The sequence below is a fragment of the Cricetulus griseus genome, chromosome 5, assembly GCF_003668045.3.
Source record: "Cricetulus griseus strain 17A/GY chromosome 5, alternate assembly CriGri-PICRH-1.0, whole genome shotgun sequence".
Taxonomy (NCBI): domain Eukaryota; kingdom Metazoa; phylum Chordata; class Mammalia; order Rodentia; family Cricetidae; genus Cricetulus; species Cricetulus griseus.
The window spans coordinates 193,062,459-193,076,255 of NC_048598.1; the positions used below are offsets into that span (position 1 = coordinate 193,062,459).

The window sequence follows — 13,797 nt, forward strand, 5'->3', positions numbered from 1 at the left end:
CCTGAATATTTAATTAAGTTGAAGTAGTGTAGTGTTTATTCTAACACTGCATTGCAGATGACAGTTTCAAGAGACATCACAATTTTGGAGATGCTAAATTAAAAAAGTGTGTGTCCTAGAATCAGCAAGACACACAGTAGGTATGTTTAATCAGTTATCATAACTAATTTGCCTTGCAGGGATTTTGGAACATGAAAAGATTTGAAGGAACATTAGGTCTATATTTCTTTGAAGATGTTTGCATCACATGAAATGAAATGTTTTAAAGGCTGTAAGGACAAGGATAGCTGTAAACTAAGTATCAAGAGTAAACAAAGAGAATACAATATTCATACGGTTAAACTTCCTAGTGAGTTGCTACCTTTAAAAAAACATAAACCACTAGTTGTGAAAATTTAAAATTCTTTTGTGTTTAATGGTCTGTCTTTGTCCAAATGAATGTTAAAATTAATAGGTCTTTGAAAATGAAGAACTTAATTATATTATTAAACTGTTATTTTTCACAATTAGGTTTATTGGCTTGAAGCTCATGCCAATTTCTAGAGACGTGTGAATAACACAAACAGGAACCAGGAAAAAAAGGAAAAGCCATTGAGTACAATCTATTCTACCAAGTACCAGAAGAAATAGAATTCTATGGAGAAAGATATTCATAATCTAGCAATAATAAATGATTTCAGTGTCTCATGGATATCTGTTGATATATACAATAATATATTCAATGGAGATTAATATTAAGATATTAAGTAAATATTAAGATACTTGAAATTTATTCTTTGGTGAAGTTTTGCATCTGATGTATACACAATTTTAATTTTTTGAGTTTTGAAAATTTTGCCTCTAGAGATATATATTTTGTTATTTTTATAAACTAAGTTAAATTGAACATTTGGGACATAATTAGATTTTTAGTGAATTTTTGAAGTCTTTTAGAGAATTCTATAGCTTAATAAATAGTAGAAAATATCTAAAATGGTATCAAATGTCTATAAATACAAGTATACTGCAGTGTAAAATGTCTTAGAAGAAACATCTTGCATATGTCGTGGATATATGGAACATTTCTGAATAATTACACACCAGAGCACAAAATGCTGCCATGCCAAAAAATATCATTCAAGTTATTAATTTTGCTAACAGTTTAAAATTCAATTAATTGCATTTACTATCAACAACTCTCAAAAGACTCTTGTGGTCATAGCATTTGAAAATAGTCTCTAAATACATAAATTATGTAATCTAAGAATACCCTGTTTCCCCTTACCTGTTAATTAACTCTATCTAGTCAAATATTAATTCTCTTCTCACAAACTATTAAACAGAAGAACATCAATTATTCAAGTAAGATATGAGCCCTACAATCTTTAAGAATTAGCTCTTTAAGTTAACAAAAGAGAGAGAGAGAGAGAGAGAGAAAAAGAAACCACCAGACATTCCATGTGTTAAATAGGGATTATCACCTGGCACTGAATTCCTTGCAAGGAAGTTGTCTTCCCTGTGGCAACAACCTTGTTTCACCTTAAAATTAGTGCAAACTAGTGAGGTCCTAAAAAGGTACAAATCCTTGCTTTTCAAGGATTCCCTTTATGTATGCTATTTCGCTCATTCCATCTGGAAATAATCTGTTGCTCATAAACACTGCTCACTTTGAAGTTGTCAACATTTAATTAGTGGATATCTTCCATCTTTTGTGTTTGTTTGTGTGTGTGTGTGTCGGGGGGGGGGGGGGCGACTGCCAAGCATAAATCAATTAATATGTTTATAAAAGGAAATTGTATATTATGAGCAGCAAAATATGATTTTCACACCAGCTTTAGTGACTATAATTTCTGACACACAGTCACAGTATGCAGTATTTTGGCAATGCCCATCCCCAATTGAAGAAGAAATAGTTCAAGTCAGCAGCATCACTTGTTGTGCTCACTGGCTAGAGAATAACACATAGGCTTTCCAGGCTATAAGGGTGCAATATCTAATGGAAGTTACTCTTCATCAGAATGCAAATATCTAGAACTTTCAAGTGCTGGGAAGCAGCAACCCTGGGAGAGTTACTTCTTTAGATTCCTCTGTTGTCACAGGTTAAAAAAAAAAAAAACAAAAAAAGGTTAGAATTCAAGTACCAAGCCTCTGCATCAAGGCTTTAAGCTGAGCCATGCACAGTTCCAGGAGACTTGTTTTTGTAGGCCACTGTGTGGAAGGAAGGGTTACACCAAAGCCTTATCAGAAGGTGGCTAATGAGAAAAACAAGTTGCTTTTACACAAATTCGTTTAGAGTACCCTTTTCTACTTTGCTTTGAAGTATTCTCATGAAAATATACTCAGGACGTCAAAAATCCTATTTTAAGTTTTGCCATGGACATTTTGCAGATTCAAGAGGTAGTGTGCTATTGTGCAATGCTGGCCTGTAATTACAAGGCAGACCTTCTCTAATACTGACAATTCATTGCTTTTGTGTTTTTGTGAAATCATTTGAATTTCTGAGCCTCAGTTCCCTGGCTAGCAAAAAGGAGGTGTTAGCTCATTTCCAAGGTATTATTCACTCTTCTTCAACTTTGTGCCTTTGTGAATTCTCATGAGTAGGGTTGGGATGAGTCAAAGAATGCCCTTAGATGGCACAAAAGGACAAATATAGTATGGCTTTCCATTTGGAAAATGTCGACATTAACTTGGAGTAAAAATCAAGAGAGCATACTCAGAAAAGAGGGCCACCACTCCACCTGAAGCAGTTTTGTAGACACCTTGTAGATTTTAGGCTACAGGTCAGATCAATGAGAGAGCAAAACAATACATCCAGTTTGACAGGTAAGAAAATACAAAATTCTCTATCTTCCAACAGAGAAGCTATGGACTTAGATGACACTTTACAGTGACCCTATTAACATTCAGCTTTAAAAACCAGTATTCTAATAAAGTGACATTGTCATATAGATTTCTACGGCAGTAGTAACTTAGCACTTATTTAATCCAGTCATCTATGACATTATTAACTTATTCCAGAAGGAAGAAAAAAACAGAATATAAATGCAAAAAAAGAGAAGATGTTGGAGTCAATATCCATTTTGCAGAGAAGAAAACAGAAAAACACATGCACCAAACCACACAGTTTCAAAAGCAACACGTCTTAGAGTTAAGGTTTTACCTATTCACCTCAAAATGAAGTGAAATACTAACCATTATTCAGCTGGCTGTGCACATCTAGACAATGCCAATTGATGTGGTTGACTGCTTTCAGTGACTTCTGGATGTTCTCCGTCAGCAGGTTGTGGGCAAGAATGAACTGCACTGTGATAGCAACACCGTGCCAACCTGTTTCACAGAACTGTGGGAAGTGCAGGATGACAGGTACCTGTAAAGTGTAATCAGTGCTTTCCAGATGATCTACATTCTACGCTGATCTAAATAAGTTATATATTACAGTAAAGTGCTATGACACTAGTATCCAACAGTAGTAAGACACATAGTTCTCTGAAAAGTTCAGCAGCTGGGTGAGTCACACGGTTGTGAAGACACTGGCCAGTCTTCATGGCACAATCTTAAATAACTTGTCTCCTCCTGTGACCTTTCATATTATACTTGTTTTTGGAGCAATTGTGTAAAAAAAAATCCAGTTTCCAACGGTGTTGTTTTGTTATTGTTATTGTTATTTTTAATCTTTCTTTAGAAGTTGCACCTGAATGCTTCGTGAGCATTTAGTTTGCTGATATCCATTTTTATTTCCTCGGGCTTTTCCCGTCGGTAGGTCACAGCTCTTGTGCAAACGCTTTGCAGAATCAGTTTATCCTTGGAGGAGAAGAAATATTAGCATTAGTGAAGAAGCTGAGTATGGGACCAGAACAGTAACATACTGACAACTATCCTCTGAATTCACCAACCTTTTTGGAAGCAGACATTCTGTAATCTGATGAAGATTTTATCTTATTACTATTCCATTGTAGTATCACCTGTCTAATGATAAGGACTTTAAGCAACCCAATCAAGAATGTGACTATGAATATGATGAAAAATATTCGCAGATAGCTTGGGCCAGATAAACATTCTGCAAGAAAGAAAACAAGTTTATGGGTTAAAAGAGTTTAGAAAAGTAAATCAAAGTTTCCTGTCAAATAAATGATGTTTACATTCCTATAACAGAAACAGAATTATTTACAAATCTATATTTTCAAAACAGGAGGCTGACATTACTGCTTACTCAAAGCAGTAAACTCATCTTTGGAGAGTTCCACAATTAAGGACACACACACACACACACACACACACACACACACACAGACACACACACACAATATTTTTAGCTTGCTATGTCCAAATCTCTTACCTGCATTTAAGTTTGTTTACAACCGTAACAGCTGTAGTGGTGTGTAATGTTCAGCACTATGTGGAAAACATGATTAAAAAAATATTGAGTAGCCCCAAGCATTTAGCATGTGTTTCTCTTTTTATGCTTTCTCCTACTTTGTTGTTCAGCAGTAATGGAAAATAAAGTAAACATCTGCAGAAGCTAAACTCAATAGCACTCTAATAGGAAAATAAATATTTCCTCTAAACTCTGGTTTAAGATTTCATTATTATTACACATCATGACTCTGAGAAGTAGGAGTGTTGGATCTTGGACAATGCCCAAATATCTTGTCTCACTTTTTACTACTTAATTTTACTAATCTAGTTTGTTTGCCTGCGCAGATTCATTATGTGTTCCTCCAAGAACAAATAATCACTAGCTGAAGAAAGAAAAGCCGTGTTAAGAGAGCAAGCATGCTAGAACTTTGTTTTAGCATTAGATCTCTGGCAAAGTTTCACTGGAAAATTTGCAGGCTCTATGCTTGCCCAAAGTCCACTTTAATCTCTGAGGAACATGGTTGCACAATAGTGGGTATTCCACAGAGCTCGCAAGCTGCCCTAGATTCATAAAATCACTTCCTGGACTGACACATGTTTTTCCCCACCTCATTCAGCAGGCTTCAGGGACCTTGTCTGAATGAAGCAGTTGACTCTGAAAAAGTCTCTAGGGAGAGGATTGCCAAGGAAGTGAGCAGAGTAGCATTCAGGTATGGCCACGTCTAGCCTGCAAGTCCAATGATAACCCAGTATGCCTCTTGAACAAAGCAAGGTTTCAGTAATAGAGACAAGAAGTCTTTTCCAACTAGGTTGACTTAATAGAGACCATTCCTTGTGATTAGTGTAAAAAGACCTTGAGGAGGTCAAAGGCACACCCATTCCTACTTACTGGAATGGAAACAACAGATGCCAGTACAGTGCAATTCTTCCTTATTAAAGATTTCATGGGGACATAATACAAAATGTGTGTGCAAAGGTGGTGCTATTTGATCTTCTACAGCTCCCTTCAGGTTAATGACCTTCATGGTTTATGTACTGACAGACTAATATCCCTTGGCTGACCTAGTCTACTCTGTCTGCTAAACTGATCCTTAGAGGGGCAAGTGGCTTGATCCCACTCCTGGATTTTTGCCTGGTGGAGCTTAGCCAGAGAGACTGAAAGAAGACCCTGTAAGTGTGATTGAGTGGACAGATAATTGAGGTGTAAAACAAATGCCCCTTTCCTCTCCTTGCACAATAGTTGTCAAGGGGAGGGGAAGCCCTGTAGCTACTGATACATTTCAGAAATAATACTAATGTGTTAGCCAGAGGACCCTTTGAGGGTTCAAATGTGCATGCATTTTCTCCACATTGTTATGGATGGTTCAACATTTGCCACTGGTCATGCTTTTCTTAGCTGAGGTCAGGCAGGGCCTTTTTCTAAGGAGCTTTAAGGGAATACTATTTGCAACAACACTTAAGTCAGAGTAGTGTTTACTTAACATAATTAATGACATGTAGGTCCCTTCTTTATTAGAAGGCACTTGGCTTTCTGCAGAGATTGCTGCAGCCTCAGCTGGCAGCACACAGGACTCTTTTCTGAGCCAAATTCACTGTGGGCTAAGATCAGCATGGACAGGAATGAAATATGGGAAACTAGGATGTGCAGGACATTTCTACTCTGAAGGCTGATTTTTCTATTTCTTGAAATAGTAGAAGCAATAGGTATGTTTCTAAAGATCTGACTGCAAGATAGCTTCTATTTTATGGGTGGTTCTACACCTTAGACCAGTGGGTGCAAAGTTTGGGTTTTCTTGGTGGGGGGTACCCCGATAAACTTGTTTAAAAGTAGTTTTTGAATGAAGCCCTCACATCTTTTCCATTTATACACTACCTTTGACTTGAGGTACTGCTTTTACGCTCATTGTCTCATTTGCTGTCATATAACCTTTCAATATAGTTCTTATCCTCTATTTTATAGTTAAGGTATTGTCTCAGGGAAGTTTCAGAGATGGACTGATGTTTCTTAACATATGAAGCTTTAGGCCAAGGTCTTAAGCCTAAAACTAACACATTCTTTCCATTTTGTCAAATTTAGAATCATTCACTTGGAAGTTATATCTTTTTCTTTTTCTTTCTGTTTTTTTTTTTTGTTTGTTTTTGTTTTTGTGTTTGTTAATTTAATAGGCAGGGTCTCTCATGGCTCAGGCTGGCCTTGAATCCCCTATGTGTCTGAGGCTGACCTTAAAAAAAACAACTTATGATCCTCTGGGCACCACCTTCCCAGTTCTATTATGTACTAGGATGCCTAGTTATATGTGGTACTGGGTTGAACACAGGACTTTACCCATGCCATGCAAGTGCTCTACCCACAGAGCTACAGGCCCAGCCTCGTAACCTTTGGAAGTTAGGTATAATACAACAGCAGATGATCACTTAAAATCTTAGGGTTTCAATTGAAACAGGAAAATAAAGTTTTGATAGATATGAAGAGGGTCAGCAGCAAATTTAGGTTATGAAGAAAAACCATGGTTCCTGACCCCTTAGAAAAATTATTCTACCTGGGGAACCTATATTTTGGCTCATGGAAGTCTGTCTAGATAACTAATTTGCATGCTCCTTAGTGGAGGTAGGCAGCACAGAAATAGAGCTATGAGGATAAGAAGGGAATTCTGATCACTTTAGGTATTCCATCTTTGAGAGATTAAAAAATGGATCACCAACTCAATTCAATATTGTATATACAAATAAGTACATATTTTTTATATTTGTGACATAGTGATAAAAGTCATTTTGAAAATGTTTATAATGGAATCAATATGAAGCCACTGCTCCTTCCTTCAGGAAGTAAGTGGTACTTGGTAGACCCTTCAGTCCTGGGAGCCTGCACACACTTACCTGATGCTTGATCCACATGATGCTGCTCCATGATAGCACAGGAGGTTTTACACTGATGGAGTACAGCCTGAGACAGATTGTGAGAGTGAAGGCACTGCATACAGTTCCTGTGAAAAATAAAATAACAAAACAGGAACTTATGAACAAATTTTGATTAGGTCCATAGGAACCAGTCTCATTAGCAAGGCCTGGTGGCCCAAGCCAGTAATCCCAGCTACATGTAAGGCTGAAGCAGGAAGATTATATATTCTAGGGATGCCTGAACTGCTATATAAATTCAAGGCCAGCCAGGGTGAACACTGTCTCAAAAGTTAAAAAAAAAATAAAAGGCAAGATATGTTACTTGGTAAGAGTTCTGGCCCAACATGTGTGAGGCCTGGATTCAATCCCCAGTAGCAAAGAAAAATTAAAATGTTGTATTTCTAAATGATTTAAATAAAATACTATATAATTTCTAAAATTCTTATTTGCATTACTGATCTGAGAAAGTACATGTTTTAAAAACTCGAACAAGCAAACTGGAGGCACAGTGACATTTACACAGGTTTTCCTTGAGCAGGTCTCAGATTGCTATTGGAAAATATTTTTAGCACAAAATAATAATGCCACTGTCATATAACACAGGGCTTTCCATTTATGCATCCCAAGTGCTTCCTAGCAACTTTAATTCTTTCATAAAGGTATTGTTATTAGTCTTATTTTTAACCAGAGGCACAGAGAGTTTTAACAACAAATAGCAATCAGTAGGTTAGCTGGCAGCATTATTTTCAGAAAATTATTTTTGAATAAACAAGCAAAGTAGTGACTTTTTGTAGATTTGTTCTGTTTTTCCCAAAGCAACTTACTAGCTAAAAATGGGAATTTCAGTATCCCAATTCTTAAAATTTCCCACTTAGCTTTTTTTTTTTTTAAAGTATCATTATCATTGTTTTTGTATAATCGTAACTAAGGATCCAGAAACTGAGATTAAAGAAGGTAGAATAAAGAACAAAACCACATTTCAGCAAAGATTGCTTTGTTCATGTTGTAGACAGAATCATACCAGTTTTCATTGCAGGATAGATGGCAGGCTGGGCAGTGCTCACAGAGACGGCCAATGCTCCTGGGATCAGTGCATTCACACCGGCCACACACACAGGTTCCCCTTCCGCTGCAAACTTGGCCCTTGGAATTGACACAGTGCTGTGCTAAGGCTGATGAACACTGGCACCGATCTCCTTCCCAGCCATTAAAGCACTGACATCTGCCACCGTCACACTCCCCATGGCCTGCAACAAAGACACACCAGAATCAGGGGGCACCAGGCCCACTAACTTTATAAGGTCTCTTCCATTTTTTTTTTCATGGAAACATGTAACAGTCTGATGAATGAAAACAGCATCAGTTTTCTACTTGTTTTGACAAAGCAGTGCCAAGATTTTGGAGTATCTGTTTTGAAAGCTGTTCTATTGTAGATAATTTCCCCGTAACAATATATTATGCTAACATGTGTGAAGAAAGCCCCTACTTTAGTGGCTGCCCAACTTCTTGAATGCATTATGCTTTCAAGTTTTTAATTAAAAGCACATAAATATAATGAAGCCATAAACACTGACTTGAAATCATCAAGTCAGTATTTGGTCAATGGATTTCACAGTCTACCCTTGTCACTGTTGCTAGGCTCCCAGGAAAGCTTTGCAGGATGACAGGGCAAGCATGCTAGTGCTTCTGTGTATTCAGGCATGCTTAAAGGTGGGTCTTTTGAGAAGCTGAAATGTGTGTGTGTGTGGGGGGGGCGTTTATGCAGACAACTAACTTGAGAAAATCTTGACTACACATTATTAAATGGAATTTAGACTATAGAAAGTGTCCAAAATTTAATATGCCAATGTGCAATAGAAGTCTCAAAAGGAGAGGTACATTTTATGTTTTATATAGTATTTCTCAAGCTTATTTGACTGTAATCAAACACCTTTTCCTTCCCCCCTTTCACCTTCTTTACCTCCTTGTACTCCCTCTCTTTTTCTTCCCTCCTCCCTTCTTTTCTGGTCTCTCTCTTTCCCTTCTCTTATTGCCGGACACCTCACAGGTAAATTGTTCCGTAGAGCCTGCTGGATCAGTTCAATTTGCTAAAGTGTAAAAAAAAAAAAAACAAAACAAAAAAAAAAACGAGGTCCAGGCAAACAAATGTCTGCTCTATCCCATTCCCTGTTGTAGCTAGAATGCTGAATTGTATGATCTGTGAACATGAGTGTTCATTCCCAAGGGAAAGTGGTAGGGAAAATGCATGTCAGCTTTGTAGCTTGCACTCACACAAGCAATTCAAAGCAGATTCTCAGTTGCTGCTGTGTGTGTGAGGTATGTGGTCACAATATCGACAGGGTCAATACATTGCAGAACTTCAGATTCCCAGTGTATACGAAACCACTTTGATAGACAGTTCTATTGACTGATGCTGGAAACTTCATTCTCTTTTTCCCTATAAATTATTTCTTTTCCCTATAAAATACAATAGACAAATGCTAGTTTATTCTGAAATAATCTTCCTTCCTACCACTATTCTAGCTACAGCTGAATAAATGTATAGAGTACAGAGCATTCTGTGTATAATAATAGAATAAAAAGACGACGCAGTATAATAGTGTTTTTCTGTAACTTACAACAATATTTCTGCCTATATAAGAATAGAGAGTTAAATTTTATAGGTTCTGATTTTCATTTTCCAGTAATTTAATACATATTTCCTTATTATCATGCACATACAAAAAAGGATGTTTATGATAAGCAAACTTACTTTTTCACAGAGAAACAACCAAGAAATTCAAATAACAGTTTATTTTAAAATAATGTTTTAATTTTCAAATGCTGCATAGTTTTTTTTCTGAACTTTAACCAGTAGGTGGCAGTGAATAGAATTAGCCAAAAAGTAATCTTGATATTTTTATCTTATCCTATTTCATTGCAAAATCTGGTCTGTGTGTGGCCAGAGGGAATCGGCTGGATTACTTAGCAATCCTGTACTTTCTGAAGAATGCTGTCTTTTGTTCATTCTGTTGCTGATGGTTTTCCAAAAATAAGCTGGCGGGTTTGAATGACTGCAAACTTACAATACCATATACAATGATGCTTTAAGAATTTTGCAGTGAGTGGAATTATATTTTTATAGCTCACTTCCCCTCATCCTGACAGAAATAAATCCTCTGAGCAAGCAGGAGGGGGACCACTTGTTAGAATGAGTCAGACCCTTATAGAAGAATACCCCCATTCTTCTAGAAAACGTGTCAGCCATCACCAGTAAATTCTTTTCTGGTGTAAATCTTTCCAAGATCAAGGGATATATGAGATTCGTATTTAATTTTAAGTTTTGATTTTAAAATATAGTTGCTGTACTCTAGATCTTGCCATGACCTAATTCCAATGACTACGAAGCTTTGAACTTTGATTTTACTTGAGTGGCAGCATTTCATCACATCATATTTAAAAATATACAATGTATGTGCCAATATAGTTGAGCTTAATTCAAACTACCTGTGTGTATCAACTCACCAGCGCAAACATTTCCATGGTGATAAGGACAAGAAAAGTCATCCTTTTCACAGTATCTGCCGTACACTCTTCCAAGCTTGGTTTTGTGACATAAACATTTCCCACAGATACACACTCCTCGGCCACTACAGACAGGTTGATCCTCCTGCAACTTGCAAGTTTCAGAAGGAAACTGGTCTTCATCAAAATGACATTTGCTGTCATCACACTGGGGACACTTGGGATCCAGAGCTGCTTCGGGACACTGTCCTTTGCGCCCTCTGCGATCCTCACACTGGCAGTTGCAGCTTCTGTGTATGTGGACTTTGGTGGTTTCATTGAAACCAATGGGTTTGATTATTGCATAGTTTTTTCCTCCTGTGACATCACATGTTTTCATCACAACTGTTACGTTGAAAAGAACCTAAATTTCAATGGAAAAGGGAACTATATTTACATCCTTTGATACTGATAATTCTATATTTGCTAATAATATTTAAATCAACAATGAACATCTTAGAGACACGATATTTACAAATAACACATGAATCTCTTTTACATGTAGGTGCAGAGCCCCTTTTAATTCCATTTTTACCTAACTAATTAATTAGAATTAAAGGAAGCAACATTTGCTAATGGCCTGTAAATCACCATGTGTCCATTTGTCCTCAAGTGTTTGTGCCCCCTTAGACTTCTGGAGAAGTCATTCCAGACCTAAACAATGTATAGACAAGAAATTAATAATTAGTTCTTTTTTATCCTCCAAGAACTACAGTTCATTTTCCTGACAGTTTTTTCCTTGTTCTCTAATTCCCTGTTTTTCCATAACATGATTGATTTAATATCTATATTTTCTAACTCCATCTTCAGGTGCTTTGGCAAATCAGAAAGTTCATACACACAAACAGATCATTACAATAATTAAATTCCAACATTGAAAATAATGTATCTTTGGCTTTTCAATGTGCAAAGCATTTGAGTTGGATTTTTCACATCAAAATCAGTGCAGTTGATGTTGCTTTTCCACAAATTGTTTCTACCTCTAAGAATGTTAAGGATTCACAGATATGTAGAATGATGTAGTCACTGGTATTATGATTAGTAAAAGAAAACTGCTCCCAGGAGTAAAATTGTTTATATTACTTAGTTGAAGGGGATATAGTCAAAAAAGAAAAAACATGTAAGAAGGAAGGTAAATCATTGTTATAAAGTTGAGTCTTGAAAGACTTTGTTTTTCAGCAGTTAGCTTTGTATTAAATTGCTACAAACTTTTCTCTAACAGAAATCAAGTATGTATTATATAAACTAGTATATGATGTCTTTTTAACAATATCCAAGGAATAATTATAGAGGAAACTACAGAATTAGAAGCTTGTAATAATTAATTAAAGATACATGGCTTGTGGGCACAATCATACCACCCACAGCTTAATGTTCCCAAGAGGAAAAATTTATTCTAACCAAAGAGGGAAAAGTGTTCTCTTTGACTTTGAAAACTCCCCCTTGCCAACACAGGATGGAATTAAAAAATAAAATTACAGAACCTTAGAGCAAGAAGAAAGAAAGATTTGAAAATTTCTCACCCAGGTCATTCAGGTACAATTGGGGTAAGTGATATTTGGGAGGTGACCCTCACCTCCCCTGACCCAGGACCCTGCTGAGAGCACTCTTCACCGAAGTGTGGCAGTTCTTGGAGAATCACTTTCTCATCTGTTCCTGTCTTCTGATAATGCTGAAACCTGGAGTTCTCCTCTTGGCATCCCAACCCTTTCTAGTTATTATATAAATGGTGCCATCCCTTTGATTTGACTGCTTTTAACACATTTCTTTATCTCCTTCTTGAAGTCATCACAAAGTGAAAGATTTTAGAATTCTTAGCTTTCATCAACTGTCCCATTCTTCCTATGGCTACATTCTATTTCATACTCTGAAAATGGGAAGATTTGAAATTAAAATCACTTTGTCACAAGTATAACTATAGATACTGCTCTAAAGGATGTGATTTCCTCATTAGACCAATTGTTACACAAAATGTATTACTACTAATTTTTAATAAGTACTTAACAAAATACATATTTATGTTAATTTGAAAATTTGAGACAATAGTCAATTAAGTTAAGAAGAAACTTTGAAAAGAGACAACAAGGCTACTTTAAAGTTGAAACAAGAGTCTTGTAGTTAGTAGTAAATGATGTTTGTAGCGGTGTGAGAGTTTTCATGAGAAGGCACACCAAACAATTTATCTTCAGCAATAAAGAACACACAGCCACCTACTTCGTCATTGCTTGTCACGTTTCCACATCCAATTGCACCTGGCTTTCTGGCACCATCTGGACAGATTGCAGTGATGTTAAAATTGACACCATGTACCTGGTTTTCCACCTGCACTTTTACTTCTGAAACGAGTTTCTGCAGAAACATTGGTTTGTAATTACATAGTGCCGTAGTTTCTAGTATAATCAACAAAGCAGACTCATGCACATTATGTCATTTTGGATTGAACTTAATCAAAACATATATCTGAAAAAATGAATAAATGATGCATCCTTGTGACAACCCAATTATATTTAAAACATGTAAGAAGTACTGAATGATCAGCTGTGTTTAAATGGCTTGATTTTACACACATCTACAATTACACATTTTAATCACTTACAGAAATATCTCTTATCCAGTGTTGAAATGATAATTTTTAAAAATCATACTGCTGATATTTAATGATGAAATTTAAAGAAAGTCCTCATAACAAGTGAATTTTGACAATTTACACCAGGGAACATGGTTTTGACAAAATAGAAACATGAATTTCAGATGCTTTTGACTATCATGAAAGGCTGGTGTTTATAAATATAAACTTGAAACATAGTTTTATGGAGGTGGCATTTCTAAACTGTGGCTATGTACAGGAATTCCTAGGCAAACACTGTCATACAAAGTTCTTTAAGAAGGGCTTAGTGTTTTATCAAGTTTCCATGCTTGCCTGCATCCATAATGTTTTTCTAAGCCTTAATTCTAAAGCAGGACTTCTTATGGGGTACAAAACCATGCATGTATTTACACTGCCATTCATAGGCTAATTCA

The 13,797-nt window shown here is 36.3% G+C and overlaps 1 protein-coding gene across 1 annotated transcript in view; it reads right to left on the reverse strand.

Moving 5' to 3' along the window:
• Positions 1–3,657: 3,657 nt before the first annotated feature.
• Itgb8 (integrin subunit beta 8) overlaps positions 3,658–13,797 on the reverse strand; it is a 74,099-nt gene continuing 63,959 nt past the window's right edge. Inside the window, exons 9-14 of the mRNA XM_027416417.2 lie at positions 12,991–13,125; positions 10,738–11,140; positions 8,255–8,480; positions 7,213–7,319; positions 3,873–4,036; positions 3,658–3,780 (exon numbers count right to left, since the gene is read on the reverse strand). Of these exons, the coding sequence (XP_027272218.1) occupies positions 3,658–3,780; positions 3,873–4,036; positions 7,213–7,319; positions 8,255–8,480; positions 10,738–11,140; positions 12,991–13,125 (1,158 nt within the window). The remainder of the gene's footprint in view (positions 3,781–3,872; positions 4,037–7,212; positions 7,320–8,254; positions 8,481–10,737; positions 11,141–12,990; positions 13,126–13,797) is intronic.